The sequence below is a fragment of the Folsomia candida genome, unplaced genomic scaffold (genome assembly GCF_002217175.1).
Source record: "Folsomia candida strain VU population unplaced genomic scaffold, ASM221717v1 Fcan01_Sc004, whole genome shotgun sequence".
Lineage (NCBI taxonomy): Eukaryota > Metazoa > Arthropoda > Collembola > Entomobryomorpha > Isotomidae > Folsomia > Folsomia candida.
The window spans coordinates 6,502,007-6,529,110 of record NW_019091196.1 but is presented as its reverse complement, the minus strand read 5'-3'; the positions used below and the strand labels follow the sequence as shown (position 1 = coordinate 6,529,110).

The window sequence follows — 27,104 nt, the reverse complement described above, 5'->3', positions numbered from 1 at the left end:
GTAACGTCACCACCTCATTTTTCCCATCTTCTCAAGGTCTCCTTTCGTTCCCTTTCCTTCTTTGAATCCCTTTTACTAGGAAATACATGAAAAAATAAGGGCAACAATGGAAGGAAGAAGATGCAGGTGCAAATAAGTAATGGGCACACTTTGTTAAAAAATCTACTAAATTCTGTATTCTTCTCGCTTATATCATCCATGTATTTAGAGATATATAAATAAGGTTTAAACTTAATAATATTATTATTAGTTTAGTCTGACTATTTCTGCTGCTGCTGCTCCTGTTCCTGCGGTTGCTGTTTTCTTAAAAAGGCTGGGATTGGTTGCACCATAACCTTTGTGACTTTAAGGCCACACCCTTCCGGAAGATTCCTCTCTATATATTCTAGAAACGTGTTGGCTGTGGAGGAGGTGAGATGATGGAGCGTGATGAATTTATGATACGTCCTAATTTCATAGTGGACTTGATGTTTCTTGTGGACGAATGCGGACTTGAGGAGAGGAAATCGCAGCTTGTCCGATTTTAGGGGCGACCACACCTTTCCCACGGGGATGGAGAGGTATTTGGCTGATGACATTACGAAATATTGATAACTTTCGAGGACAGCGGGCTCGTAAGAGAGGACTTCGAGTTCGATGGTTTTGTAGAGGGTGTCAAGCTCATCAGTGGGGGCTAAATGAGTAGAAATAAGATGGTTATCACTCAGAACATTAATCAGCATTAATATGAGTTCAGCGGACCTGTCGTTGTTGCTAAATTGCTGTCACCTCCTAACGCTTTCAATAATGCTTCGCTTCCTTGTTCGCTCCTACTTGTCACACTGCTATCTTCGTCATGACCTTGCAACTCCTGAGATGTCGACGAATTTACCTCTCTTGATGGTGGGGGCGGATTTGTCGTCTGTTGTTGTGAGAGGAAACGACGGCTGCATCTAAATCCAGACTGGTCATAGGGTCGCCATGATTTGGTCAAGATGTGAGTAGGTGATGGAGAGGAGAATGTGGCGAATTTGGCGACGTTAAGAGTCTGCAGACGCGAAAAGAGGACACGGGAAGAAGGCAACATTATTATCCTAGAAATAAGGCGTAAAATGAGTGACAATTTAACTTTATGTCGCTTTTAGTTAGTTAATTGAGTTGGATGTAACTTACTTGGAAATGGAGGACACACGGTCACCTCGGGCACGTTAAATAACGATGACCGCATCAAAATATTAACACTTTTGCACTTGCTCGTGCAGCGAAATGAGTGCGAGTTGCGCTTCCGTCTGGGGCAGAGTGGCAAAAATCTCAAGGAATCGTATGCAAAATTGCTAACGCCACAGACTTATCCTTAATAACTCCATAAAAAAGACCAATTAAATTAATTAATAAACTGAGACTATTTTGTGAACCATGCTTATCCTATGCAGCATAATTAAATCATCCAGCAAAAATTTAACCATCCATCAATGCAATTTTATTCGTATATAAGGTCTTCAATTGCAAATCATACCAATTTTAAGGTAAATCCTAACCTAAACTTTTACGACAATTCTATTTCTACTAGTTTAATACGGGTGAATCGTTAGAACGGAAAGAGAAATAAGTGTCCAAAACTAACAATTTTTCCTTGCCCGAAATCCAGTCAAGTCTAACATGGCAGTTTTTTCATACTTAATTTAAAATAATAATAGTTAAACCATTTTCGATCTTCTACATTTATTTTTACACGATTTTCCGAATAATTGAATCTGTATTTTTCACGACAGAATTAATAGTTTTATAATAATAAGTTGACTAAAGTGGATATTCACAAGATTTTAGATGTTGCCAGCGAACTTGCCCTCTGAAATCTGTTCCTCCCACTTCTCCACCCAGGCGAACGGGCAGAGTGAAGTGTACACTTTTTTAAAGTAGTCGCACGGCGCATACTTCTCCCCACGAGCCTTTACGCAGCGCTTGTAATCCAGAAAACTAGTGTAACAATGTCTGAAAAATAAAACAATTAATTATTAATAGTTGACCATAGTTTTTGCCTTAATCGAAATCTAATTATGATACTATGATGATATATGAACTACAAATCCTACCCGAATAACCAAATATAATATTTTTGATCAGTTTACTATCATTATTCGAAATAATTTATTCTGATAAAGATAATCGCCTTACTTTGTTTGATTTTGATTTGGAAATCGTGGATCGAAAGGTGCCGTTTTTAGTAATTCTTCCTCCTTCCCCATTTTCAGAGCTTCTGGCATAACAAGTTTCTGGAACAAGAGTGAACTGGAGCCGGAGCCCTGTATAAATAAGCGTAATATAGATTTTTAATTAAACTTCAAGAACAATTAACAACAACCAAAAAAACAGCCGATTAAAATAAAACTAAACAATTCACTGTAACATACAAAGCAAAACAACAAACCAATCTATCTCACTGATAAGACATTTACCTTATCTTACAAGTAATAATGATAACCGTTTTACTCTTACCTGATTGACCGACAAAATAAGGCGTTCGAAATGCAAAGATCAACCCGAGCGTATTTATTTCAGGTCGAGAAGAGGAATAGAATGGCCGATCAAATCAAACCATCCCGGCTGGCTCAGCCAGGGTCTGCTCTATGCAAAACCTCAAACTTCATGTCATGTTATCATCAATAACTAGCTTATCGTATCAAATATTATTTTGTATTTTATTTATTAACTTATCCATCTGTATAAATAAAATTAGCATTCAATCCTTTAGATGATTTATCTTATATATAATCAACCATTCCATTTTTAAATGCATACAAACACTACACTCATCAAAAGGGAGCACTATGATTTGGAAAGATTTATAAGACGAGGATGATAAGCGTGAGGTTCATCGATTCAATTTCGCCCTAATTGCCTTTGTGAGATGACTAATTCGGACGACGTCGTTATTCCCCTAAACAAATTAAGATTATTAGTTTAGCTACACGATCAAAAAAACTGTTTCCAAATCTTGCAGTTTTGCATACCTGCTTAAGCATCTTATCTTCCCATTTTTTCAAATCCTTCTCATATATGGACGCTGCATCGTTATACTGTGCGAGGTAGGGTGCCTTTTCCGCTTCGCTCATGCCTTTCCACTTCGTTCCCATTTGTTTTGCCAATTGTTGATACTGTTCAATAGTGTCTCCATGCTTTGCTTGTGCTCTAAGAAAAAGCAGAAAGGCAGTCATGGGTTTTTTAGGCTTGCCCAAATCCTGTATGTATAGATTTAAGATAATTATTAACAAAGTGCATATTTATGGTTTATTAATTTGTTTCTGGTTTATTAATTTGTTTTTGGTTCCACCACCTTAACTCGCCGTTTCTTTTCACGCTTATCTTTCTTGGACATTTTCTCCATTTTGAGCTGCTCTACTAACGCTGTCTGTTCCGGAGTGAGGGATGCTTGATACTTGTCTAACGTCGCGGAATATGATTCCATATCTTTTTTGTACGCCGCCAAATATTTCTCCTTCCCAGCTTCGTCCAGCCGATCCCATTGCGTTCCGATTTTCTTCATCAACTCTGAATCATCCAACACCCAAAATTAATCATGATTCCCAAGAAGTTCAAGTACTTAATTAAATAAGTAAACTCACCAGTAATTTTTAACTTAGGATTCTCCTTCTTAGCATCTTCTCTAACTTGCGCCAAAAACCGAAAGTATGGCGTGAGTGGCTTCTTCGGTCGTGGAGGGACGGCCAACCCATCCTTCTGCTTTGGCACACCTGCAGATGCACTCATCAGTCTGCAAAATAAATATTTACATTAACTTACTTCGCATCTAATTAAATCACAAAAAAAATGAAGCCCCCAAGATATTAAACGCTCCAAAAAAACACTAATTAATAACTATATTATCGCAACCAAAACATGAGAACAAGACAAGTTCAAACTCATTTTACGAACGGAGGTAACCTCGATTGTAGTTGATCTGCTGTGACCGGTTTTCTCATTGTTGTCGTCGACGTCGATGTTGGCGTAGCGAGACGCAAATTCTTCAACGTCTTCGCCACCCATGTCCACGAACTCATTTTAACCAAAGTACCAAATTAATTATTATTAGAGAAAAAAAAAGTTTCCCAAAATTTTGTCAACTTTCACTCCCCAATACAAACAAAGTTTCACTTCACCTCAAATCTCATCTCGGTTTTGAATGTGGCTCGTGCTTTCCAGCCGAGCGGGATGAGGGTCGTGTGCTACTCTCAAAGTAAATGGGCGTGTCAGTTGCTCACCATTTTTTGACGGGTTCGCGAGAGCCATAGAGTTGAAAAGTCCGCAGTGAATTGTGAGATTTATGCAAATTAGGTGGCACGCAAATTTAGTTCGAGAGTACTTTGAGCCCCGCCATCGAATCCTTTGTAGCAAAACGTCTCTTGTTCAGTCTTGTCTTTATTCTTTGCCACTCTTGTCCGCTGTTTTGTCCTGGCTGCTCCAGTATAATTTTGACTCCGGAAACTTTGTGTTTTTTGCGAAGAAAACTTTGCCAAATAATATTTTCTATTTTATAATCTCGTCAGGTGAAAGGTTATCATCATGTTTGAGGCGAAATTGCAACAGGCCGGAACTCTGAAGAAGATTCTGGACGCGATCAAGGAACTCTTGACGGAAGCTACGTTCGATTGTGAGTAGTAATTTTAATTTAGTGATGATGATTATGTAATGATTGGTATAATTAATTAATTATAGGCACCGACTCTGGCATCCAACTTCAAGCCATGGATAACTCTCACGTTTCCCTTGTCTCACTCAACTTGCGAGCTGATGGTTTCGAAACGTACCGGTGTGACCGCAATGTCTCGATGGGCATGAATTTGACCTCGCTGGGGAAGATTCTAAAGTGCTGCAGTGCTGATGACGTGGTCACCATGAAGGCGCAGGACGCCGCGGATATTGTCACATTCGTCTTCGAAGCCAGTAATCAAGAACGAGTGTCTGACTTTGATATGAAACTTATGAATTTGGATCAGGAGCATTTGGGAATTCCGGTAACTATTTATTTAAATTGATCTTTGTTTATTTTGATAGATGCATGAAAGTAATTGGTCATATCTCTCTTCTTTAGGAAACTGATTATGCTTGCGTCGTAAAAATGCCATCTGCTGAATTCGCTCGAGTCATCCGTGACCTGTCTCAGTTTGGGGAAAGCATCACTTTCTCCTGCTCCAAGGCTGGTGTCAAGTTTTCTTCCACGGGAGACATTGGAACTGGAAATGTCAAGGTAGCACAGTCTTCTTCTGTCGACTCTAAAGATGCCACCACAATCGAACTCCAGGAGCCGGTCACACTTACTTTCGCTTCAAGGTGAGAAAATTATTCAATCGCTAAATTAGAAAACTCAATTTGTTTGCATAATCATCATGTCAATTTATTTATTTATCTATGCAGGTACCTTGGATTGTTTGCAAAAGCATCCGGTTTGTCTGAACGCGTCCAGCTCAGCATGTCGCCCGAAGTCCCACTCGTCGTGGAATTCAAGATCAACGACATTGGCTACGTTCGATACTACCTGGCACCCAAAATTGAGGATGATGATGGCAACTAACTAACAACCTACCTACCTTTACCACCATTTTTATTTCGGTTCATCATTTTTTGATTTTTGTGTGAATATTCTTAATAACCTATTTAAATGTGTTTTTTGATGCCGAGTTAATAAATCATTGATTGATTGATACAGAATAAAATCTCAATTGGGAACAACAATACAATTTCATCACTTTATTCCATTTTTTCTAAAGCATAACGGAAAGAATAACAAAAGATATATTAGATGTTCCAGTCCTTAGTGACCTGTCTAACTCACACTGCGACTCAGTGTTTGCGAAACCTGCCAAGCACGAATCGCGTTATCGGAGTATCCAGCATACAAAGTTTGTCCATCATTCGACCAGGCAAGGGAGAGGCAGTCGGGCTGCACGTTCTTTGTCGCGGTTTGGGACACGACCTCTGGCTTCAACTCATCAACCATGTTCTTCGTTTCGAGATCCTGATCACAAACAAAATACAAATTATTAGCAACAAACGATAGAAAAGTCAAACTTAATTTTTCAACAGATTAACTAAAAAAGTCAGTCCCATATCCGCAAAGAAAGGGTAATATCATTATCTCTCATGGAAAAGTTATCATCACGTTTAAGTCTACGTTACATTATCTTATCTATTATTACATAGGTCAAATGTCACAATTAATTTCTTACCCAGATTTTGATGGAAGGTCCGGTCGCGGCGCAGAGCCAGTACCGATTAGGAGAGAAGCACAGAGCATTGATGATGTCGTTATGGTCCAAGGTGTAGAGATGCTTCTCATCATGCAAATCCCACAACATGGCCTTAGAGTCCTTTCCTCCTGACGCGCAGAGGGAACCGTCTGGCGAAACGGTGACCGTGTTCAAGTACCCGGCGTGCTTATCGTGGGAAGCCTTCAGCTTGCAGTTGGCCAAGTTCCATACCTAACAAGACAAAATAAATAAATATATAAGATTGTGTAAATTAAACTGTTAAGTGTAAATATGTTTGTGAGCAAGTCATCAAACCTAATGCGCTATTACTCGCAAGGAGGCGATTAATTGATAAAATGCTTTCACTTTCGCACAAGATCGACCCTCAAAGCGTCACTGATAAAAACTGCTCCGAGGTCTAATGTCTGTGCTCTAATTAATTAGTTAATTAACATTTCCTCACCTTGACACTCTTGTCCCATCCAGCAGAAACAATGATGGGTTGCGCAATGTTGGGGCTGAACCTGACACAGGACACCCAGTCGGAGTGACCCTCTTCTTGAATCGTGAACTTGCATTGAGCCAAAGTGTTCCACAACTTGATGGTGTGGTCCCGAGAACCAGACACGATTTGACGATTGTCCGCAGAGAATGCAACGCTCAACACATCCTGCAAATCAAAATTTAAAAAGAAACATTATAAAACTTTTCAAACTAATTATAAAAATGTTAAAAAGTAAGATGAGTCGATTCAGACTATGGCGCTATTCAGCTATCGTGTGGAGGAGTCTGGCCCCGTGGTCATGCATACACCTTACCCGATTAATAAGGAGACATGATAACCACACCGCAGTCATGTTCTGTCACAGTCTCACTTACTGCTGCTCTCACAAGGAGCAAGACCACATGTGACCAAAATACAAAAAAATATACAAAAAATCTTCCATCCATCAGATCAGCAAGCCGTTGTCGTCGTCGTCATCCTCCTCCTCGTCAATCCTGACCTTGGTGTGATCTTCAAATCGTCGCGTACTCTTCCCAGCGGCCAAATCCCAAAGTCGCAGAGTCTTATCCCATGACCCAGAAAGGGCAAAGTTGCCATCGGACGAGAGCACCACGTCGGAGACGAAGTGAGAATGACCATACAGACGTTTAATTGGCACGCCAAAATTGCTCTCGTTACGGGTCAACTTCCACACGATCAGGGTGCGATCTAAGCAAGCATTAAATTAAACAATTAATAAACCTCCCCTATTCAATGATAAGTTAAAATAATTAGATTTTTACCTCGAGAAGCAGAAATCAGGATATTCTCATCCTTTGGATTCGTCGCGATTTGCGTAACCCATCCATTATGACCTCGCAGGGTTCCTCTCAGTTGCAACGTGAGTCCGGATCCTCCTCCGTCCATGGTGTCGAATTTTTATTAAAATTTCCGAGAAAATATAAAACTGGAAATATTCCAAGTCAAGCAGCTCCCAAAGACTGAGAATGAGATGGAATGGAAAATGTGGAAGAAAACCATGCAGCACCGGCTCAGCCAAATTGTGAAGTCACAGGTGGCGTGCTGGTCGGGTAAGATGAGGCAAAGTGAGACTATGATGAGACGACATTAGGAGGCAAGTTGAGACAAAATAAGACAGCAGGTAGGTGATTGAGATGAGACTTGATCATGTTTTTGGCCCTGTGCCCAACTTTCTCAACATAATAATAAATTGACAACTTTACTGCAATTTTATCCACTCTCACTTTCTCACATGTCATCATTTTCACAAAAATGCAATTCTTCAACAAACTCCTTTTCCACAATTTTATCAACTTTATTTCGACATCTTCTTATCAATCATGTACATTCGGCTTATCATAAATTAACAAACAAAAAACATAATAAGCAATAAATAATTCTCTTTAGTCTGAAAGCTCTTTCTTTTCAAGGTCTTCTTCTCTACCAACCCCACCCACCTTTTTTGGGAAGGTCGATAATCGGCTTGAGTTTGCTATATGAAAGAATTAATTATTTAAACTTTGATCTCATAATTAACTAATTAATTGCTAAATAATTAATCAATTACTGCAGGATGGCTGGTTTTCCGTGCGGAAGTTGGAACTGGAATCCCTTATTATTCTGCTGAGTTGACGCTCCGGGTCGAAACTTGGCGAAACTTCCGGTCGCCCAACCTGTCTGAGGTTGCGTTTGCATCATAACAATTGCACCATTCGTCCCACCACCACCCATTCCACCGGCGGACGCCCACCCCGTCGGTTTTGCGGCCATCATGACCCCACCACTATTTCCCCAACCACCCCCATCATCATGCCCCCACTACTCGGCATCATACCCCCACTGCTCCACCCGCTCGAGCTGGTCATCATCATCATTGGCTGAGATTCCATGCCCCATCCGTCCCCACCTCCTCCACCACTCATCATGGAAGACCCACCACCACCACCCCCATTGGAAGATCCCCCCCATCCGTCCCCACCTCCTCCCATCATCATCTGGACGGGAATGAGCGTCTGGGTCGCTGCCATGCCACCCCAGCCACCACCGCCCATGTCACCGCCGCCCATTATCTGCATCATTCCTCCCTGGTCGCCCTGTTGCTGTTGGTCCTTGTTGAAAAGGGAGGCCAAAAGTCCGCCCTGGTCATAATTAAATTATGGAATTAAAATTTAAATATAATTAGATTCAAGGGCCTTGAAAGATATGTTTTTCGAAATTGAATTTAAACTTGACAGATACCTTCATCAAAATTTAAAGTTACTTTAAAATTAATGACCTCGCTAAACTACTTTATCCATTATTTATTCCTTACCTGTCTCCGCTGTCCTTTACTTTGTCCATCTCCTAACCGGTGGAACTTCACGTAGGCCTCGCTTAATTTCGAGCTGGCCTCGTGATGCTGGGTCGAATGGAGTTTGAGACCGTGGTCGTGACCGGTCCAGCCTTTCTTCCCGGACGTGGGACCCACAATTACTCCCACAACAAGCACTATCAATAACTTCCCACTCTTCATGGTGAGGGGTGAAGAAGAAGAATAAGAAGAATTGGTCAATCAGAAAGGGAAATTGAGACTAAAGTTGGGCTCCCTGTCGCCAAGTGGTTAAATACTTGTTGGTGAATGGTAAACCCGTTGGGGCAGTTATTCCCTCATCCTCTTCGTAGCAAGGTCACTACCGTCCATATGCCACTACTGACCCCTAAACACTTTCAAATACTTAACAATGGGAAGGCATGGGAAGAAGAAGTAAGGCGAATAACAATTTTAAATCTAGTCGTCGTCGTCTTCAAGAAAGAGCCAATTTTTAGAGTCGCGTGTCATTAATTTCCATATTTACCCGACCAACACCACGTAATTGTTGCTTTGATGAATTCGTCGATTGGATGACGAGCTATTAAAAAGTGTTTACTTTTGCCACGCACAAATTTGCATAATAAGTACATATTTTTATTTCCTGTCTGAAAGAATATGTCCAATTTTAGGTTTGCAGGTGCACTCGTGTGACAAAGTTAGACCACTTTCCCTTAAAAAATGCATAATCGTGCGTTTACGATTTTATGTCGCAGTGCAGTCTGACATTCTGTTTTTGACCCACCGTTACATAAACTTATGGAAGATGAGTAAATACATTTTTTAAATTAGCTATTCTTTGCGTAAGAAGAATTAAGAAGAACCGGTTCTCTCTTTTTTCATGCAAATCTGCAAATTTTCTGCATTTCCATTTCCTTCCTATGTATGAATCTCTGAATCAAGCAAGAGCGATTTTTTGCTCAATCTTGTCTCATCATCTCATCTCTCATCATCAAAGTTACCTACCTTATCCACCACCTAATCACCCAACTTATAAATTTCTCCCCCACGCCCACCCACCCAGCAACAACTTTCATAATCAATCATAATTCAAATTCCCAAAAGTAAACAAAACATTGCAAAATCTTCTCGTAATAATTCAATCCTGCAAGAAATGCAGCAACAACTTTTGACCGCCACCATACCAGCTTTCCAATAAAATCATAAAATAATCCTCATCACTCTTTAGTGACGAGGATACGACGAGTGTTATACACTTACATTTACATTGTTCACAAGGAATATCTATTTTATGGCGAATAAATCTCAAACCCAAATCCCACCCCAAACCAAATCCGCCCGTAATAAAGAATTCAATCCAATCCAATAACCCATCTGACTGAAGAGAAGGGGGTGTGCACGTCTGGATGTCAATTGACCTTTGACCCGGCCCTTGCCCCATCAATCTTTGGACCCCACTTGACCTCTGACCTCTGACCTCTCCTCCCCAAAAATAATTGGTGACATCCTCCCCGCACAGCTCGTCAGGACAGAAAGATTAAGTAAACAGTGAATCTATTTACTTATTACTGCATCACTGCACTAACTCGGCCAACTCTTGAATTGCTGGATTCCATGCCATGCAGAAGACCGATGCGTTATTCTGTTCCGGAGCAGATCGAATTTTATTTCTTGGGCAAAAAATTAATGGTTGCTTGTATAACGGGAAAGTAGATTTGACTTCCTTCTTGCGTGGCGTATGGCGTGGTGGTCACATTGGAAATCCGGGTCGGTTAGAGGGTATTTGGTTGAAGGAATATGTTTCATACGCAAAAAGACCGTTTAGTTTTTCTTCTTCTGTGGCAGTAGCAGACCAACTTTTTTTGTTTGTTTGATCGTTGTTCTTCTTCTTCTCTGTCTTGGTGTGTGTGTAATGATGATGACAAAGTTGTGTGGAGGAGGGGGCGATATCTTTTCGGTGTCGGGGTACGTACGTAGCTCATCCGAGTTTTGGTAGGGAAGATGATGCACGAAAATGGAGAGACTTTCTCCCTGTGCAAATTCTCCAAATTGGCGATGTCGTGTTTTGTTTAGAACAATTTTTTTGGAATTTTAGTTTGCACATGTTTGGGCTTGGGTAAGGGAGATCAACAGTTCGTTAAAAAAACTAATGAAAATTTGTATGCTATGATGACACGCCTTTGACGAAAATATCGGAGTTATAACTCTTAAAAAACCACCAAAAGGTGAGTTGGTTTGTCTCAATTTTTTTAAAGTTTTCTGCAATTTTTAATTGACATACGACATACACCTGAATAACGCAGAATATTCACTATACACTCACCTATGCGAAACCCTGTCTCTCCCCGTTATGCAATCTTTCCCCAATAAGTATTTGGGGAACGGATAACATCAAAATTTGTGTGTGTACCTCACTTTCAAAAGGATAATATACACGAGTAAAATTCCCATTGGAAAATGTACCCTCATAAAATAAATTTCCTTCCCTCACCACCACAATTCCTGTTCCCCTGCACGACCGAGCCCCGAATTTGGTTCCATTTGGAAGAAACGGGTTAATGTTAATTGACCCAACTGAACGAATTCCTTCCCCCGATTGGATTCCATTACGCATCACCACACCGGCTCAAAATGGTCAGAATTCCGAATTCCTCATGTACAAAAGTTAGCCCACACACTAAAAACGGGGTGGAAACAAAATGAACAGCTACTCCGCATCATGTAAATACGACCAAATTGGTACCAAAACTTGTTCACACAATTCAAATTAAGTTTCCGGTGACAAATTTTGGTAACAAATTTTATTAATCAAATCATGAATTTTTATCAAATCGGTAGAATCGTATATTCGCCCTCAGTTCTAATTTTGTCCCCACATTCTTTCCTAAGCATAAGATACAACCGCGTTGGTAACAAAACTTATCCACGAAATTCCAATTTATCAAGTTCGTAATTTTCGTAACAAATTTGAATTTCATAAACGAACATTGTTACCAAAACGCGTATGGACATTCACCCTCAGCTCAACTTTTATCCCCTCATTATTTACCGTGCCCTCCACCCACGATCAAGTAGCAATGCATCCACCAACCCTGATTATTATTATTATTAGTATGATGCATACTGAACAGGTTTCATTCCTCGGTCGTCATTTTGTTCCCGAAAACTTTCCAACTTTTTACTTTCCCTCCTTCTCATACCACCGCCTACTTATTTCGACTCGAAGCTCGTCTCCTCCTCCTCCTCCGTGACCAGAATGCGGTCCAATTGTCTCTCAAATTAACAAGTTAACGGTCCCTCGGCACGTCACGCGGGACGAGTTGGTCGCAGCAGACCACTCGAAAATACCAGACACGACTAGACTACTTTCCCTCCACCAACTTTCTCTCCTCTCGGATAAAACCCAGCCAAGAAATTACATGTTTTGAAGGATAGCATTTTATTTATACGATGTGCAGCCGTCATCCATTTGTTTGTTGTCTTTTTCCCCTCGACGTGGGAGCGGAGCGCAGGTTGGAATTAATGTTCGCCTCATATGGCACATCACACCACTTTCTCCTCTCCGGTCCGCCAAGCTGCTGCTGCCCATTACTTACTTTCTGGACAAACTTATTGAAATCTGGGGTGCAAAATGGTGGGTGCCTGGATTTTCACCTCATCGCAGGTACACAAAATCCATCCACACTTAAGCCGGGGAGGAAATAAAATAATCTTTTTCCGTAACAAAATACACAGCACGACCCTGGCTGGCTAGAGGGAGTCAATAATATCTGTCTCTCCCGAAACGAGAAGCTTATTCCTTCTGTAAAACTGTTCATATCAAGGAATAAAATAATCTCTTCATTCCTCCTCCTCCTCCTTTTCTACCCAGCTTTCCGTCCGTGGGGAACGTTTTATGGCGAGTTTTCTCCACTTTCACTTTGGCTTCTCGTTTTGTTGTTGTTGTTGTTATTCGGGCCAGGCCAGGCTAGCGTCTTATATGTATTTTCGCTATGTATTATTGTGTGTTGCGAATGAGTGAGTGAAAGTGAAAGAGTGAGCTCTTTCATGCCCAATCGACCCTATCAGTAGTTCGCAAGGGAACAAAAGACGGCTTGAATTCTTGGCTTGACTTGACTTCACAAGTCGTCACAGTAGTGTAGCTTATGGTTTTCATCCTCTTTGGCGTGGCACCACCACCTCCGCCGCCGCCTCCTTTGCCTCTTGTACTAATGGCTTTCATCGTCATCCGCGACATCGTCGTCGTCGTCGGCGTCATCATCATCATCATCATCTTGACAGCAGCCAACAACTCGTGATGATGGTGGGAGAGATGTGTTAATTCAGTTATCATTATTTGGTGGGTTTCTTCATTCGGTATCATGTTTCAGAGGAGGAGGATGTGTTTCCGATATTTCGGTAAAATTTGAAGGAAGGTTGAAACGAAGGGTAAATGATAAATTTGTTTTTTTTTGCATTGCACACAATTATCTTAACTTCGACGTGCAGAAATACGCCTGTTGGACACCTTTAATATTTGGGGCAGAGTTGTACATAAGAGAAAAAAAATATCGACGTTTCCAAATACATTTTTATCACGATAAAAATATATTTATAAATTTTGTTACGCATAAAATTATATTGTTTCGATGCATTTCATCTATCAGATGAGTTTATGCTTCTTATTTCAGTAAAATTTTCAGTATCGCCAAGTATCTGTAAATCATTATAAATTTACTTCTGCATTTTACACAATTATCTTATTCGATTTTGACATATGGAAAGATTACATCTTTAATACTTACAAAAATGTTGTATAAAAGTGAAAAAAAATTATCGACTTTTCCCTAACACATTTTTTTCGCCACCATAAAAATATACCTGTAAATTGTGCACATTACGCATAAAATTATTTAGTTACGGTACATTTTATCTTATCTGAGGAGTTTATGTTTCCGATTTCACTAAAATTTTCAGTAGCGCCAAGTAAAACATTATAAATTTCCTGTTACATTTTACACAATTGACAATTATATTAACCTTCATGCTCAAAATTAGGCTTTCCCACGGGACGGGACGGTACGGGATTTCACTGTCCCGTCCCGTCCCGAAGATTGACCGGGATGAGACTTTCGGGACGGGACGGGATGGAGGCCATCCCGTCCCGAGTCCCGTCCCGATACTTGTCCCGACGGGATGGGACGGGATATCCCGAAGTTTTTTTTATTTAAATTGAAACTCAGCTCTTTATCAATTTGAACAAGCTTGGCTGTAAGTATAGGTTGCTGCTTTATTTTCTTACTACATAAATTACACAATACAGGTTGCCACTCCCAACGACCGGTCAAATCTCAATAATTTCAAAATTTTAGTTTTAACTATTTATAGTGTAAATTTGAGAAATCGTCATCATTTCGTTCTACATATAACCTAACCTAACCTTCATATCACAAATCACAACTATTGTTTGTTTAATTTTAAAATCTAAATTTGTTGATTTTTTATTGAGAAACTAATTTTTTAGGTGATATGTAAATACGAATTATTAACCAGTTGCCTGCCACATTTGAAGCCATAAAATAGTTGCTAAGCCCCCAAGATAAGGCTTCGAATTTCGTGATCTTTGTACCACTTTTCTTGGAGAAGCATTTTCAATGCGACCCAAGATATGAAATGCTGACAAGTACGCTATAGCCCAAATTAATGCAAGGGTGATACTGATAATATCATATGTGGAAATCATTTTAATTATCATTACTTATGCCGCGAAGCAATTTTTTTCACAATAAAACACCATACAACATCATGATAGCCAATTCGAATATAGGCCGGAAAAACTCGGCAAAACAACTATAAATCATAAATTATAAAATTTCACAAACTTATTCATAGTTCGGCTAAATATTTTCGCACAATCACAAGTAATTTCACATTTTAAATGGAAAACAGTTCTTCCTCCTCCTCCATTACTACAACATTTGATTCAAAATCCGCTTCTTGAAATCTCACTTCATTCGCCTCACCGAATCCTAATCCAATTTCAGAGTCAGTTTCAGACCGAGGTACTGATTGGTACATAATGCTTTGACTCGTCGATGCTGAAGATGCATTGGCGTTAGATCGCTTCCTTTTGACGGGTAATTTCGAAAGCGTGTGAAATCTCTTGAAACACGAGTCTGTGCTCTTTATGCAGAAAAACTTCAGACACGTTTCACATCTGAAAGCTGTGGTGCGCCTTTTGCCTTCCAAACAGCATAGGTGGCAATCCCGGAAGACGGAGACATTATCTTCTAACATCTTTTCTGGAAAGTGGGTGCCGATTCGTCGTTCCGACTGGGTGTTGGACTTCCTCCCCAATGATAGACGTTGTGGTGGATATTTTTCTAATATTTCTTTGATTATAATTCGTACAAAATCTTTATAACTTGAGTGTTCCTTCGTTGGCCGGAAAGAAGAGTGAATGATGTGAGAATTGTAAATTGCTATGTCCAAGAAGTAGAAGAATACTTTCCTGTACCATTTGAAGGATTTGCGGACAGATGTGAATGGCTTGCTGACTCTGTCGACGTTATCCACAGCGCCCATTGTCGCATTATAAACGAGAACAGTTGATGGTTTCTCTCGGTTGTTGTTGGGGTTTGTGGTTGTGATTTCTTCCATTCGGTGTCCCATAAATGTGTTCAGCATTATCACTTCTCTCCGGTCAGACCACCTAAAAATCATGAAATGAAATTCTTCACGTCATTCTGCTGAAAATTTGACATCCGGTTTATTGTATTGTTTTATTGGTAAATTTACAAAAACGTACCGTTCCACTAAAATGTCTGAAGAAGAATAAGTCGCAACTTGTCCCTTTGCTAATTTGTCCGTCCATTTTGGCATCAGCTTTCTTCTTTTCTGTACGGTGCCAAGTATGTACGTACCAAGTTGCTTCAATCGCAATGCCAAGATCGGAGACACGAACCAATTGTCGATAGTGATTCTATGAAATTTGTTAAAATAGCCATGAAGAAGAGTCATCACAGTAGCGCCACCAAATCCAAGTTCTTGAATCCAGCTTGAATTCTCTATTTTGGTAGTTCTTCCTTGGTAAGGAAGAGCTTTGAGGACAAATCTGCTAGCCGAATCGCAGAGGAGATATAGCTTCATTCCAAATCTGGCTCTCTTGTCTTTTAAATACTGCTTGAAAGATAACCTCCCTTTGAACGAGAGCAAAGTTTCATCCACCGTGAGAAATGATCCCAAATTTATTGCTTTGCGGAAATTTTGGAATAACTTGTCCATAAAACTCCCAAACTTTATATACCGATCTTTATTGTTGGGTGGGACGGTGTCATTATCCACAAGATGGAATCCCCGAAGGATTGACTCAAATCTAGTAGGCAAATAGGTATGATAACTAGTGTACATAAGTATTTATTGTATTTTATTGTTGTATATACCTATTCCTTGACATGACCTGACCGAAAAATGGGGTACAAAACATCGAGTCTGTGGACCAGTAGTCCTTGATCTCCGGCTTTATAACCAGCCCCATCATCATCACCAGAGAGAAGAATTGCCATATTTCTTCCCCATTCACTGGAGACCAATCCTTCATTGTATTTCGATTCGCCCGTCTTTGTTGTTGAACATAAACATTGGTCTGAAGGACAATTTCATCCAAAATTTCGGGGTCCAAGAATTTTTGTAGAATCTCTAGAGCAGTAGATTCCATCGTGACCCCAAAATCCGGCTTTAGAAATTCCCCTGGATCCTCATAATCACTAACTTGTGGTGAAAATGGGACATTTTTACGGTAGCGGATAACATTAGTCTGAAATATGAATCAATTTGGGGAAAATAAAATTATTTAGGAATATACATATGTACAAATAATATACGTACATCGGGGTGTTCATCGAGGTCACCCAACTCGTCCTCAGAATCTACATCCGCGCCTTCTTCATCTTCATCTTCCGGAAAGTTGATCATGTTCTCGTCATCGTCGTCGTTGTGTTCATGTAGCAAGAATTCCTCATCGGAGTCGCAATCTGAGAACTGACCCAAGGAAAATTCGTCGTCTTCACTGTCTGTCGTATTTTCAAGTGTGAGAAAATTGGATATATATTTATATATATGCTTGTCGATGATAAATACTTACCAGACATGCCTGAAGAGCTATACAATTGTAATATACAAGCTCCAAAAAAAACTACAGCTATTTAGAAATTTGCACAGAATTTATTTTGGAATTACACGACTTTGATGTGCTCGGGCGGAAAATTTTGTTTTTGGAATTACATGACATTGATGTGCTTGGGCGCATGGTTACCGCAGTCGGAGCACACGACTTTGATGTATTTGGGCGCATGGTTACCGTTCAAGGAGCACATGACTTTGATGTACTTGGGCCCTTAGCGACGGTTTGTGCGCCACATGACATTCATGTGCTTGGGAGGCAACTGGTTAAGAAATATAAAGACAACCAGCACCAAAATTCAACCCATTGAACATACATTCATATAGAAGATGTAGAGTAATAAGAATGCATAAGCCACATTGAGAGCCAAATTGACCAATAACCAAGGGGGACGAGGTTTTCGACCCTTCCCTCCCGTCGCCAGCCAATCAGAAAATTTTTTAAATTAAATATTTTTAATTTGATGTTCTTTTAATTTTCGGAGTCTGAGTTTATCAAAAATGCAGTAAATTGTATAGTTTGTACGCCAAAATCGAAACAAATGTATATTTTCGATTGTTTAAGAAGCCGAAAAAACTGAGAGGTTATGGTGAAAAAGTCAGAAAACCTCGTCCTTTCCTGTGATTGGCTGTTAACGTGGCTTACGCAGCCTTATGGAGTTAAACCTTCTAGGTCTCCTTTAGGGGGCTTATCCACTTTTCTCTGCAAACTAACCACGTCAAATTTTTAAAATGTTGGTCATGATATGGAAAACTTGCTTAGGGTAAAATCAGACATATGTATACGACATATGTATGTGTATATATATATATGTATATATGTATATATGTAAATATATATGTGTATATATGTATATATGTATCTATATGTATATGTATGTATATAACTATATGAATAATGCTTAAAATACAAAATTACAATATGCAGGGTCAACACATGCGAAAGATTTTCAGAAGATATTGTTATTTTTTCCAATAAAGGGAGTGAATTTTGAGAAAAATATTTAAGTCCGGGACGTCCCGTCCCGACCGGGATTGACCGGGACGGGATGACCTCGTCCCGTCCCGAAGCCCATCCCGTCCCGAGATTCTTCGGGACGAAAATTCTTGTCCCGTCCCGCGTCCCGTCGGGACGGGACGGGATTATCCCTACTCAAAGCTAACAAAGCAAAGCTAGGAAAGCCTACTCAAAATGATCACAAATTTCTGCGTCTAACCTTAATACTTGACGCAGAGTTGTAAAAAATTTAAAAAACAAAATTATCGACGTTTCCCCTATACATTTTCATCACCATAAAAATACATATCTACAAATTGTCCCCATAAAATTATTTAGTTACGCTACATTTCATTTCGTACACCGGAATACAAAACATATTTTTTCTTCTTCACAACTTCTTCCATTCATCCCCGTGAAAGCTGGGAAGCACTTTTATTTCATGTAATTCGTCGTCGTTGTCCCCTCCACAAAAAAGAACTTGGTGTCTCAATTAAGTCGTCTCCTGCTGCGTAAGTAGGCGAAAGGGTGTGCCCTTCCTGCAGGTGAATTGGACAATAATGCCGCCATAAAAGTGAAAGTGAGGTCTTCTCATCCTCATCTCTCTAACCCTTCACCGCACATTACTGACTGAGTAGGAGTGTCGTGGTCGTATTTCGCATAATATACAATACGACCCTGTTACGAACGGGGCCCCGTTTCGTCTCAAGTGGAGAGAGAGAGTTATTATCATGCTGTGAAGGAATTTCACTTTTGGGGCTTTGTCCAAGACCATGAGGGATTCAGCGGCACATTCCTCACCACCAGAGCCAAGCCAACGTACTTTCACAAGGCGATGGAGAAACTGGGACGGAGCATCGCATCGCAGAGAGAGAGAGAGAGAGAAAGCGGGGTGAAAGTCGACCCTGGTTTTGGGACACTCTTATAAATTTTGGAGACGGATTAAGGTTTATTGATTCGTCTATGGGTTGCATAAGAGTTTATTTTGGTGCAATTTGTTGTGCAATTTGTTTTACAGATTTGATTTGGTAAAAGTTTTTTTTTACAATTTAGCATTTTATGGCAGTCAATATTTTAAGAAAATTGTATAAGTAAACGGTAGTTTTCAATTTAAGTTTAAACACCTAATTATAATTTAATCCATTGCTAGAATTTAATTTAGATAATTTAAAAGGTTCCAACTGTATGCATCATCGGGGTGTTTATTTCTTGACCTACTGTTCGTAATAACAAAGGATACCAACTCAATATACAAATTACATATTTATTTAGATGTGGCTAATATAAAATGACACTAGAAAAATGGTTTCATAAATTATACACATATGTACGTCACATTTTTTAAACAATACAATTTTATTTTCCCAATTTAAAAAAAATTTCGACTAGCTCTACAAAATAATTTATTTCAGAACATAATTATATAATATTTCCGTAATTTTTGCCTCTGTAAACAAAAATGGGTCCCCTCATTCCTAAGCGTCCGCTCAAAACTAGTGAAAGTATGTACACCCACAAAAAACTTTCACTCTCATGTACAAATATCGTATCAAATAATAAAAAGCCTCCAAATCTCTCTCTCCATTCCCATCTCTCTTTCTCCCTGCCTCCGCTGAACTGCATCTCCTCTCCTCCTCTCCCCATCCACCAGAAAATAAACCGAGAAAGGTAGAAGAACAAGTCCTCGTCATGAAAAAAGGAGAAGATGCGAAAAACAGGATGAGAATTATTGGACGGATGGATGGATGAATCTCTATGAATTTTCTCCATGTGTGTGTACTGTCTGTACATATCTTTACATGTTTTGTATTCAGGGATGAGACTTCATCTCTTTTCGTTGTGTTGCATACCCACCAAATCCAGCATCCACTTGTCCGGATTTCCTCTATTTTCATGCATCCTCTCTCTTCTCCATCCCCGTTTGTCCCCTGACAAAAAGAAGATGAGAAAAAAAGAAATCAAAATGAGACCTTGGATTATTTCCTCGGTGAAAAAGAGAAAAAAAACGATTGTGGAATTTCTAGATTTGTCGACGACTCGAATGGAATCCTGAGAGGAAAAGGGAAACAGAACAGAACACGAAATAATAAACTGGATTATGTAGAACAACAGACCGGGTAATAATAATATGTTCGGACGGGTGCGGGTATTATTTTACTTTACATAACCTAACCCGCACCGAAAAACCTCACTGTCCACCGTGTACGGAGAACTGTCTCGCTCCACCAGATTTATTCCACACGATAGCACCAACAAACTTTTAACCGAGTAATGTCTGTCTGAAACAATGTTATGTTTTCCCCACCCGAAGACCGAAATCTAGTCAAGCGGAGGGAATAGGATTAAGGGAGGAGAGGACAAAACTATGTTTGTATGTATGAGTGACGTCGGTATGCATGCATATTATGTGTGTCAGACGAGATGACAGGAGACACTAAACAATGCGGGACAAAGTTTCTGGACCGCGAAAAAATTTGTTACGGACGCCAGATGATAATAATTGTACTGTAAATTCAACCTTGCTGGGGAGATATTGATTCCCGTAAATTCAAATTTCGTGCACAATTATCGTTACGGACAAATATATAGTTTCAGACATGGACGTGACACAAAGTGACAATTTTCAACTAGATCACCTTCTAGTGGAAGTATTGATTCCAGCAAATTCAAATTTCGTGCACAACTATCGTTACGGACAAGACGTGACGCACAATTTATATTTTTGCTGCCAATATGGGTCATTCTTTTAATAAAAAATAATATGACCATATTAGAATTCAGATTACCCCAGATTTCTAAGAGTGTCGCCTAACCCACTAGGGTTTTGTATCATTCCATTTCATTCCGCTTTTTACGACCCATCTCTACCAAAAATTATTAACAATGGAGAAGAAGAGAAGAGACAGTCTTTGAGAGAAAGCATATGTGTGTTGTCGAGAGGAGATGTGTGTGATGTGATATTAACGTTTCTGATGACCCCGACCGTAAACGTCTGCGTCGACCTGATAACATTTATTGGCAGCTATAAGACGAGAATATAATGCGACGTACCCTGCTGTCGGACATTGAATGCAAACTATGCTCGTTACACGAGATTAGGTTTTCTGTGAAGGCGGGATCAGGAAAAAGAGGAATGTATTAGTGGGCGGGAGTAATTTTTAAATTGATGCCCTCCAGCGGGATACATATGTATGGGTGGCATGCATGCTTTTTCATTGTCCTGTCTGTCACGGGGACGAGGAGGAAGGAAAAGGAAAGTAAAGCAGTGTTTCGTTCGATAGGGAAGGAAGGTGAATAAAATGGGATTTTATTTCAAATGTAGCGAAGGAAATTGTTGGTACACTTTGCCCCTATGACCCGTGGGGGAATTAACTAGATGGCGCGAACCGTTCGTACACTTGTGGGCAGAATTTAGACTTGGAGAAAGTCCCTAAAAAATCTAGACGGTCTCAAAATTCATGGAATTAGCTAAATCAAACCCTATTTTTACATAAACGTGTGATTTAATTCATGTGAAATTTTGAAATTCGAAAATTTCTACAAAATTTTAGATCCAAAAACCCTTTGCAAAAACTTTCACAATTTCACACAAAGGGAAAGTTCATATATAAAGTCATCAAAAAGATGGGTGGATGATTTTTGAGTCGTCTATCTTCCTCGTATTGAGCTCAACATAAGTAGGATTTTGATGTAAAAATCTACCTTTTTTATGACGTAATATATGAACGTTCCCACCCCCAAATAAATCCCTGCATCCAAAAAAACACAACTCTTAACCCTTCCATCACTCCCCACATCATGTCACCCGTCCCTTCAACATTGTACATATTTCACCGTTGACACTGACACGAGTGAAAGCAATATTGTATCCACTGCTCTGTTCTGTATATTTATGCACTCACGATATCTGTCACGGACCGAATTATTTGCTTGTCCAGCCCGCTTTCTCTTTTCCCATTCATTCCTCTACGCGTACATATACCTACCCATTTGCCCAATTAATGTTTACTTTCACTCCCATAAACCCGGCTTAAGTGGAGTTTCGTATGAATGTAAATACCCATTTTTAAGGAAGCGATTCTCGTGTCATCATTTCCTTACGGTGACATCGTCGTCAACCTGTGTCGTTGCATTCCATCCACATCGCGGCTCCTTTAACAAGATGGAACGAGGAAATTAAAAAGAGGGAAGAAATCCTTTCAACTCAATCTTCTCGTCTGTGTCGCCGAAATGAAAACGAAACGAGCTCATCATCATTTTATTCTCGTGAGAGCAAAAGAGAAGAAGAGAGTGGAACTCTCGAGTAATAAGGAAGAAGGAACGAGGAGAGAGAGAAAGTGAGAGAGAGAGAGAGAGAGAGAGGAGGACGCATATGAATGTTAAGGTTGAAGGGGAAAGTGATGAGGCTTGAATGAACAGTGCTCCTCAAAAAAATTGCACGAAATTGGTTTAAATTGTGGTAGCGAGTGGGTTTATGCTTGATTCGTTAGGATAATGGTATGGTTTGAGGATGGGGAAAGTTAGCAAGATATTAAGGCGGCTGTAGAAAAGTGGGTCATATATATTAAGATGTCTTACTTTTTTGGGAATAATTACAATTTACAAAGAACAAACAGGGTACTTGTGAAAGTAATTGCTGGATTCAAGTGGCACAAAATTGTTTTCTTACTTGTTCTACATCAAATTTAAAATTGTACGCTAGATAAATCGTACAAAATAATAAGTAGTCTTGAGCTTTGTGGGAAAAATATTATTACTGCTTAATAAAAAATCCTTACAAACGCGGTACATACCAGATGGCAATTTTTGTTACTCAATATTTATGCCAATTATATTCTGCGCATTTTCATGCGTCGAAATCAGAAGTCGCCGCAAAATCATAAGTCCGGCAAGACCGCGGTAAAATTTTACGCACCACTGCCACCGATAAATCTGATTTCCTATTCGTTCTCCATAAGGAATACGCTGTACCGCCGGCGCCGCCGAAGAAAACAGGTCGAAATATAATCCATTTTGCCCAACCTACACGGTCAGGCATATAATTTTACCCAATTCCTTCTCAGGACCATCTACCCACTTAAAAAACCCACTCGCTAGGTGGCTCCAATCCCAAAAATCTTAAACCCTTCCGCCAACTTTTCCCCCCATCGAACCCTGTCCCTTAGCTTCTTCCCGCTTATCTTCCCCCTAACATATATACTTTCTCTTTCTCCTACTACACAAGTATTTGGCCCAGTGCACTAATGAGGTTGTCGCCTTCACTGCCTGCCTGCCTCCCTCCCTCCCGAAGACATGTCCATCACATCACCAAATAACACTTTCTCTCCAAGAAAGAGAAACTTCTTAGTTGCCGCCGTTCGTTCCTCCGTTCGTATATTCCTTCTTCTCTTGAATGGGTCTCAATTCTAAATTTATATTCAGTCCACCATTCCACCAACCAACATGTATCCCATGCAATCCACAGTTCAACAACAGTTGGGAAAAAGTTTTCTTCATCTGCATTTAAACAAGTGGGTGGCGTGGCGTGGCTCGGGCCGTGGTGCTGTTTGCTTACTCACCCATAAATACGAATAGAAGGCCTACTTTCCCAATGCTGCTTTCCCTTTTCTCCGGGGCAAAGTGATCCTGGGAGAGAAAGTCACATTAAAATTGAATCAGGAGATTGGATCGGGATACAAACTCGAGACTTGCTTTCTCTCAACTTTCTTCTTGTTTTTTGATAACATCGCCCACAAATAAATCTTATAAGCAGGGCGACTTTATCGCAAACAACTCACACACAACGGGTAAGTGATGATGGTGGTTTTGTTAGTGGGGAAAGTATGCAAGAAAGAAAGTGAAAGTGAAAGCGGGATGAGATTTAGGAAATCTCACCTAAATCTCACCTCCTTTAAGAAGAGAAGAACGTAGCCACTCAATTAAGAGATTGACAGACAGACAGGCCGAGAGAGGAAGAGGAAAGCGCAGAGTTAACAAACAAAGTCTAAGCCACAAATCATATAATATGCCAACAACACCAAATCAGGAAGGAAGGAAGTCGGGGAAGGAAGAGGATGGAGGGAGACCAAAGAGTAAAACGGGACGACCAGGAAGAGAGGGCCAGCCCGTGGATGGAAATATGTATGAAAGCTAAATCCATTTCGTGATATGAAGAAATACCATGAAATGAAATAAACTAAAGGGGACAGGGTTTCGCCGGGAAATTTTGTGGGATTTGTTTAATATGTTTCTTCAATTCGTTTTTTGGGAGAAATACATATATTGTTTGTTTTTTTAAGATTAATTAGTTAATTTCCGGGTAAGATTTGAAATATGAATTTAAGATTTTTGAGAGTTTCTCATGCCGTTAAAAATCATTTAGTAAAAGATATAATTAAATGAGTAATTAGGTAATCATGTCTAGACGAAGAAATTTTTTTGTAAAATAATGGTAAATAAATAATTGTTTTGGTCTTTAATCGACTGATTGCTAGATGAATTTTTTTACAAAACGATTTTAACATCTCTTAAATTTCCCTTTATGTGCTGCAGACAGAAATTAGATGCAAGATATTGGCGTCATGAAAAAACTTCGTAAACTTAATAAAATAGTCCAAATCAACTAGATCGCCAAGCCACGACAATCGATCCCATCCCACGTGAATTTCCGAATCATATTGTAATTCGGAAACTTTAAATTTTTTGCTACTCAATATTCCGTAAGACTTAAAAAAAATATATTTCACTACTTTTAAACCTGTCCAAACCCCAATTTTGCCCTATTTTATACTTTCCCCGATAATTTTTACCCAATAAAAAACAACCTAATAAACAGTCCCATTAGCTACATACCTAAGTAATCTAACAATTATCTTAAATTTCCCATTAAAAAATCCTAAATCTTCACTTAAACCTCTTCCCCTCGTCTCTCCAGTCAAATTGGAGAGAAAGTCATCATCTCCTTAATAGTGCAACACTACTACTACGCACATATCTAACTCCCCATCTATTCCTACGTTCCGTCCAGTCAGCAAAATTCTTATACAAAAATTTAGCCGCCTCTACATATCCCTCCAGCTTGTGCAGATACCGAAATAGAGAAAGTTGGTCGTTTCCACTTCTTGTGTGTGTACGACGACTTTCATTCGAATGTATGCAGTCCGTCCGTCCGTCGGTTGGTTGGTCGGTCGGTTTGTAGTACGTAGAAGAGAGCATTATTATAATCTAGTTGTGAATCTAATCCTGCACTTCCACTCCAACAAATTCACTCGTCTCGACGGGTGGGGAGTTGGTCGGGTGGTCGGTGGGGATTGGAATAAATAATTATTTCCCACTTCCGACCGCCACAAATTAGGAAAACCTACCACCACCACCACCACCAACAGATGAACACCAAAAACTAAACTATATCGTACCACCACTTTACTTCCGATGTTATTGTTACGCTGGGAATGAAATGATTAGAATATTCCTGGTGGGAAAAGTTCTAGTCGGTTGATGAAAGTTAGTTGGAAAGATTTCTCTGAATCCGATTCCGATACGGAATTTGAATACGAAGCGAAGGCGAGGAATTGAATGTCATTAACAAAAAGAGAGGATGTCATAACGCTGGAGTGGAGAAAGTATTGCGACATTTCGTTACGGTAAAAATTACCCCACGCTTATTTTGCATTTATTATGTAACCTCATCAGTAAAAAGTTTCCTCTTCGTCGCCGCCGACTTTTTCCTACCAGCAGGAATGTCACAGTAAAATCTTGCTCAAAATCAGACCGACAAACCAACCTCACAATGTGTCTAATGACCTCAAATCCTGGAGTGAAAGTCGAAAAGACAGCGGAAACTGGCCATTCTTACCCCACACAAATCGTAATCATATGCACGACAACAAGGCAACTTTCTCCCTGGGTCGGTGTCATTACTGGAGAAAGCCGCCGCTCTCTCGTCCCTCATCTGCTCCTTATTACCTCGTGCAGCTCAGCTTTTCTGTGGATGACGGGAAAATGTGACTCTGCCAATTATTCGTTGGCCCGATTTCCATCTGCCAGCCGGGCGCAACAACGACAACGACTACTCAACACCAAGCACTAAACTTTCTCCGGGGGGCGATCCAACCATGTCCACTTGACTTAACGAGGAAGCAAATAACCGGGGTGCATGATATTTGGTCCACAAAATAATGTCGTCATGTACATTACAAGACTACTTGGCCCTTACTCTAATTGAGTAGAGGGACTAATTAACCCCAGATTAATGGTGACACCCTTTTCACTGCCTCCAAAATCCAATCCATTCGGGGGGAGAGAAATTCCGAAAATCCGGACAAAATCTCTGCCTTGAGCTTAGTTGATGGGAGATTAATGATTTGGATTTGTACTGCGAGAAAGAAAGTGGAAGACGTGAGCAGGGTAGTGAAAGTGGACAGATGGTCGGGTCCAGTCCAGTCCGGGATCTGGATGGAGGAGAAAGTGCAGTGTTTCGGAGGAAATGGGACTTTCTCCCGGTCGAAAGGATGCCAATAATGGATGGGTGAAAGTGGGCTAAATACTGTGCCAACCTGCTATTAGCTGGCGGGGATAATTATTTGAACTTGAAGTTTACCCGCCTACTAGTTAAAAATAGGGATCTTGGACTTGAAATAAACATCCGAATTGGATGTTTTTCCGAGACAAATTATTTGAAAAAAACGTTGCATTGCACCGGAAATCAGCACTTTTTTCTTGGTTTAATTTAACTCCCAGTATCTCCAACTTGACCAAACACTGGGCCTCCTTAGCTAAAAGATCACCCCAGTTCGGACCTTCTTCCTTCCGCCCGTCCCCATTTCACGAGAAGGAACAAAACTAGGGAGAAAAGAAGAAGCTGGCTGGCTGGTCGGTAGTCCAGGCTGACTTTTATTTTAGGGTTGGTCGGCCTTCTCTTTTGGTGTTACG

The 27,104-nt window shown here is 40.1% G+C and overlaps 7 protein-coding genes across 8 annotated transcripts; 1 reads left to right on the top strand and 6 right to left on the bottom strand.

Moving 5' to 3' along the window:
• Window positions 1–149: 149 nt before the first annotated feature.
• Window positions 150–1,293, bottom strand: LOC110848664 (28S ribosomal protein S10, mitochondrial). The gene is made up of 3 exons (XM_022095929.2): window positions 1,153–1,293; window positions 742–1,073; window positions 150–673 (listed from the first exon to the last, which is right to left on the bottom strand). Exons 2-3 carry the CDS (start codon window positions 1,064–1,066, stop codon window positions 261–263), a joined length of 738 nt encoding a protein of 245 aa, XP_021951621.1. The 5' UTR covers window positions 1,067–1,073; window positions 1,153–1,293; the 3' UTR covers window positions 150–260.
• Window positions 1,294–1,436: 143 nt separating this feature from the next.
• On the bottom strand, window positions 1,437–2,623 carry LOC110848700 (cytochrome c oxidase subunit 6B2). The gene is made up of 3 exons (XM_022095974.2): window positions 2,476–2,623; window positions 2,155–2,282; window positions 1,437–1,971 (listed from the first exon to the last, which is right to left on the bottom strand). The coding sequence occupies exons 2-3, from the start codon at window positions 2,241–2,243 to the stop codon at window positions 1,803–1,805; spliced, it is 258 nt and encodes an 85-aa protein (XP_021951666.1). The 5' UTR covers window positions 2,244–2,282; window positions 2,476–2,623; the 3' UTR covers window positions 1,437–1,802.
• Window positions 2,624–2,666: 43 nt separating this feature from the next.
• On the bottom strand, window positions 2,667–4,159 carry LOC110848753 (transcription factor A, mitochondrial). Of its 2 annotated transcripts, none has more exons than XM_035850654.1 (5): window positions 3,913–4,159; window positions 3,603–3,751; window positions 3,314–3,528; window positions 2,991–3,218; window positions 2,667–2,917 (listed from the first exon to the last, which is right to left on the bottom strand). In XM_035850654.1, the coding sequence occupies exons 1-5, from the start codon at window positions 4,035–4,037 to the stop codon at window positions 2,852–2,854; spliced, it is 783 nt and encodes a 260-aa protein (XP_035706547.1). In that variant the 5' UTR covers window positions 4,038–4,159; the 3' UTR covers window positions 2,667–2,851. The 2 variants fall into 2 exon arrangements, with proteins under 2 accessions (XP_035706547.1, XP_021951746.1); XM_022096054.2 differs by having other exon boundaries at window positions 3,922–4,156.
• Window positions 4,160–4,383: 224 nt separating this feature from the next.
• Window positions 4,384–5,696, top strand: LOC110848142 (proliferating cell nuclear antigen). Its single transcript, XM_022095280.2, has 4 exons — window positions 4,384–4,627; window positions 4,693–4,991; window positions 5,069–5,307; window positions 5,392–5,696. The coding sequence occupies exons 1-4, from the start codon at window positions 4,540–4,542 to the stop codon at window positions 5,546–5,548; spliced, it is 783 nt and encodes a 260-aa protein (XP_021950972.1). The 5' UTR covers window positions 4,384–4,539; the 3' UTR covers window positions 5,549–5,696.
• Window positions 5,691–7,735, bottom strand: LOC110848141 (guanine nucleotide-binding protein subunit beta-like protein). The gene is made up of 5 exons (XM_022095279.2): window positions 7,512–7,735; window positions 7,229–7,437; window positions 6,688–6,894; window positions 6,204–6,455; window positions 5,691–5,992 (listed from the first exon to the last, which is right to left on the bottom strand). Exons 1-5 carry the CDS (start codon window positions 7,633–7,635, stop codon window positions 5,801–5,803), a joined length of 984 nt encoding a protein of 327 aa, XP_021950971.1. The 5' UTR covers window positions 7,636–7,735; the 3' UTR covers window positions 5,691–5,800.
• A 285-nt stretch (window positions 7,736–8,020) lies between these two features.
• On the bottom strand, window positions 8,021–9,315 carry LOC110848942 (glycine-rich protein DOT1). Its single transcript, XM_022096313.2, has 3 exons — window positions 9,041–9,315; window positions 8,297–8,867; window positions 8,021–8,221 (listed from the first exon to the last, which is right to left on the bottom strand). Exons 1-2 carry the CDS (start codon window positions 9,239–9,241, stop codon window positions 8,499–8,501), a joined length of 570 nt encoding a protein of 189 aa, XP_021952005.1. The 5' UTR covers window positions 9,242–9,315; the 3' UTR covers window positions 8,021–8,221; window positions 8,297–8,498.
• Window positions 9,316–14,950: 5,635 nt separating this feature from the next.
• On the bottom strand, window positions 14,951–17,391 carry LOC110849002 (piggyBac transposable element-derived protein 4-like). Its single transcript, XM_022096377.1, has 6 exons — window positions 17,300–17,391; window positions 17,160–17,176; window positions 16,904–17,088; window positions 16,459–16,832; window positions 15,825–16,391; window positions 14,951–15,728 (listed from the first exon to the last, which is right to left on the bottom strand). The coding sequence occupies exons 1-6, from the start codon at window positions 17,389–17,391 to the stop codon at window positions 14,951–14,953; spliced, it is 2,013 nt and encodes a 670-aa protein (XP_021952069.1).
• Window positions 17,392–27,104: the final 9,713 nt, after the last annotated feature.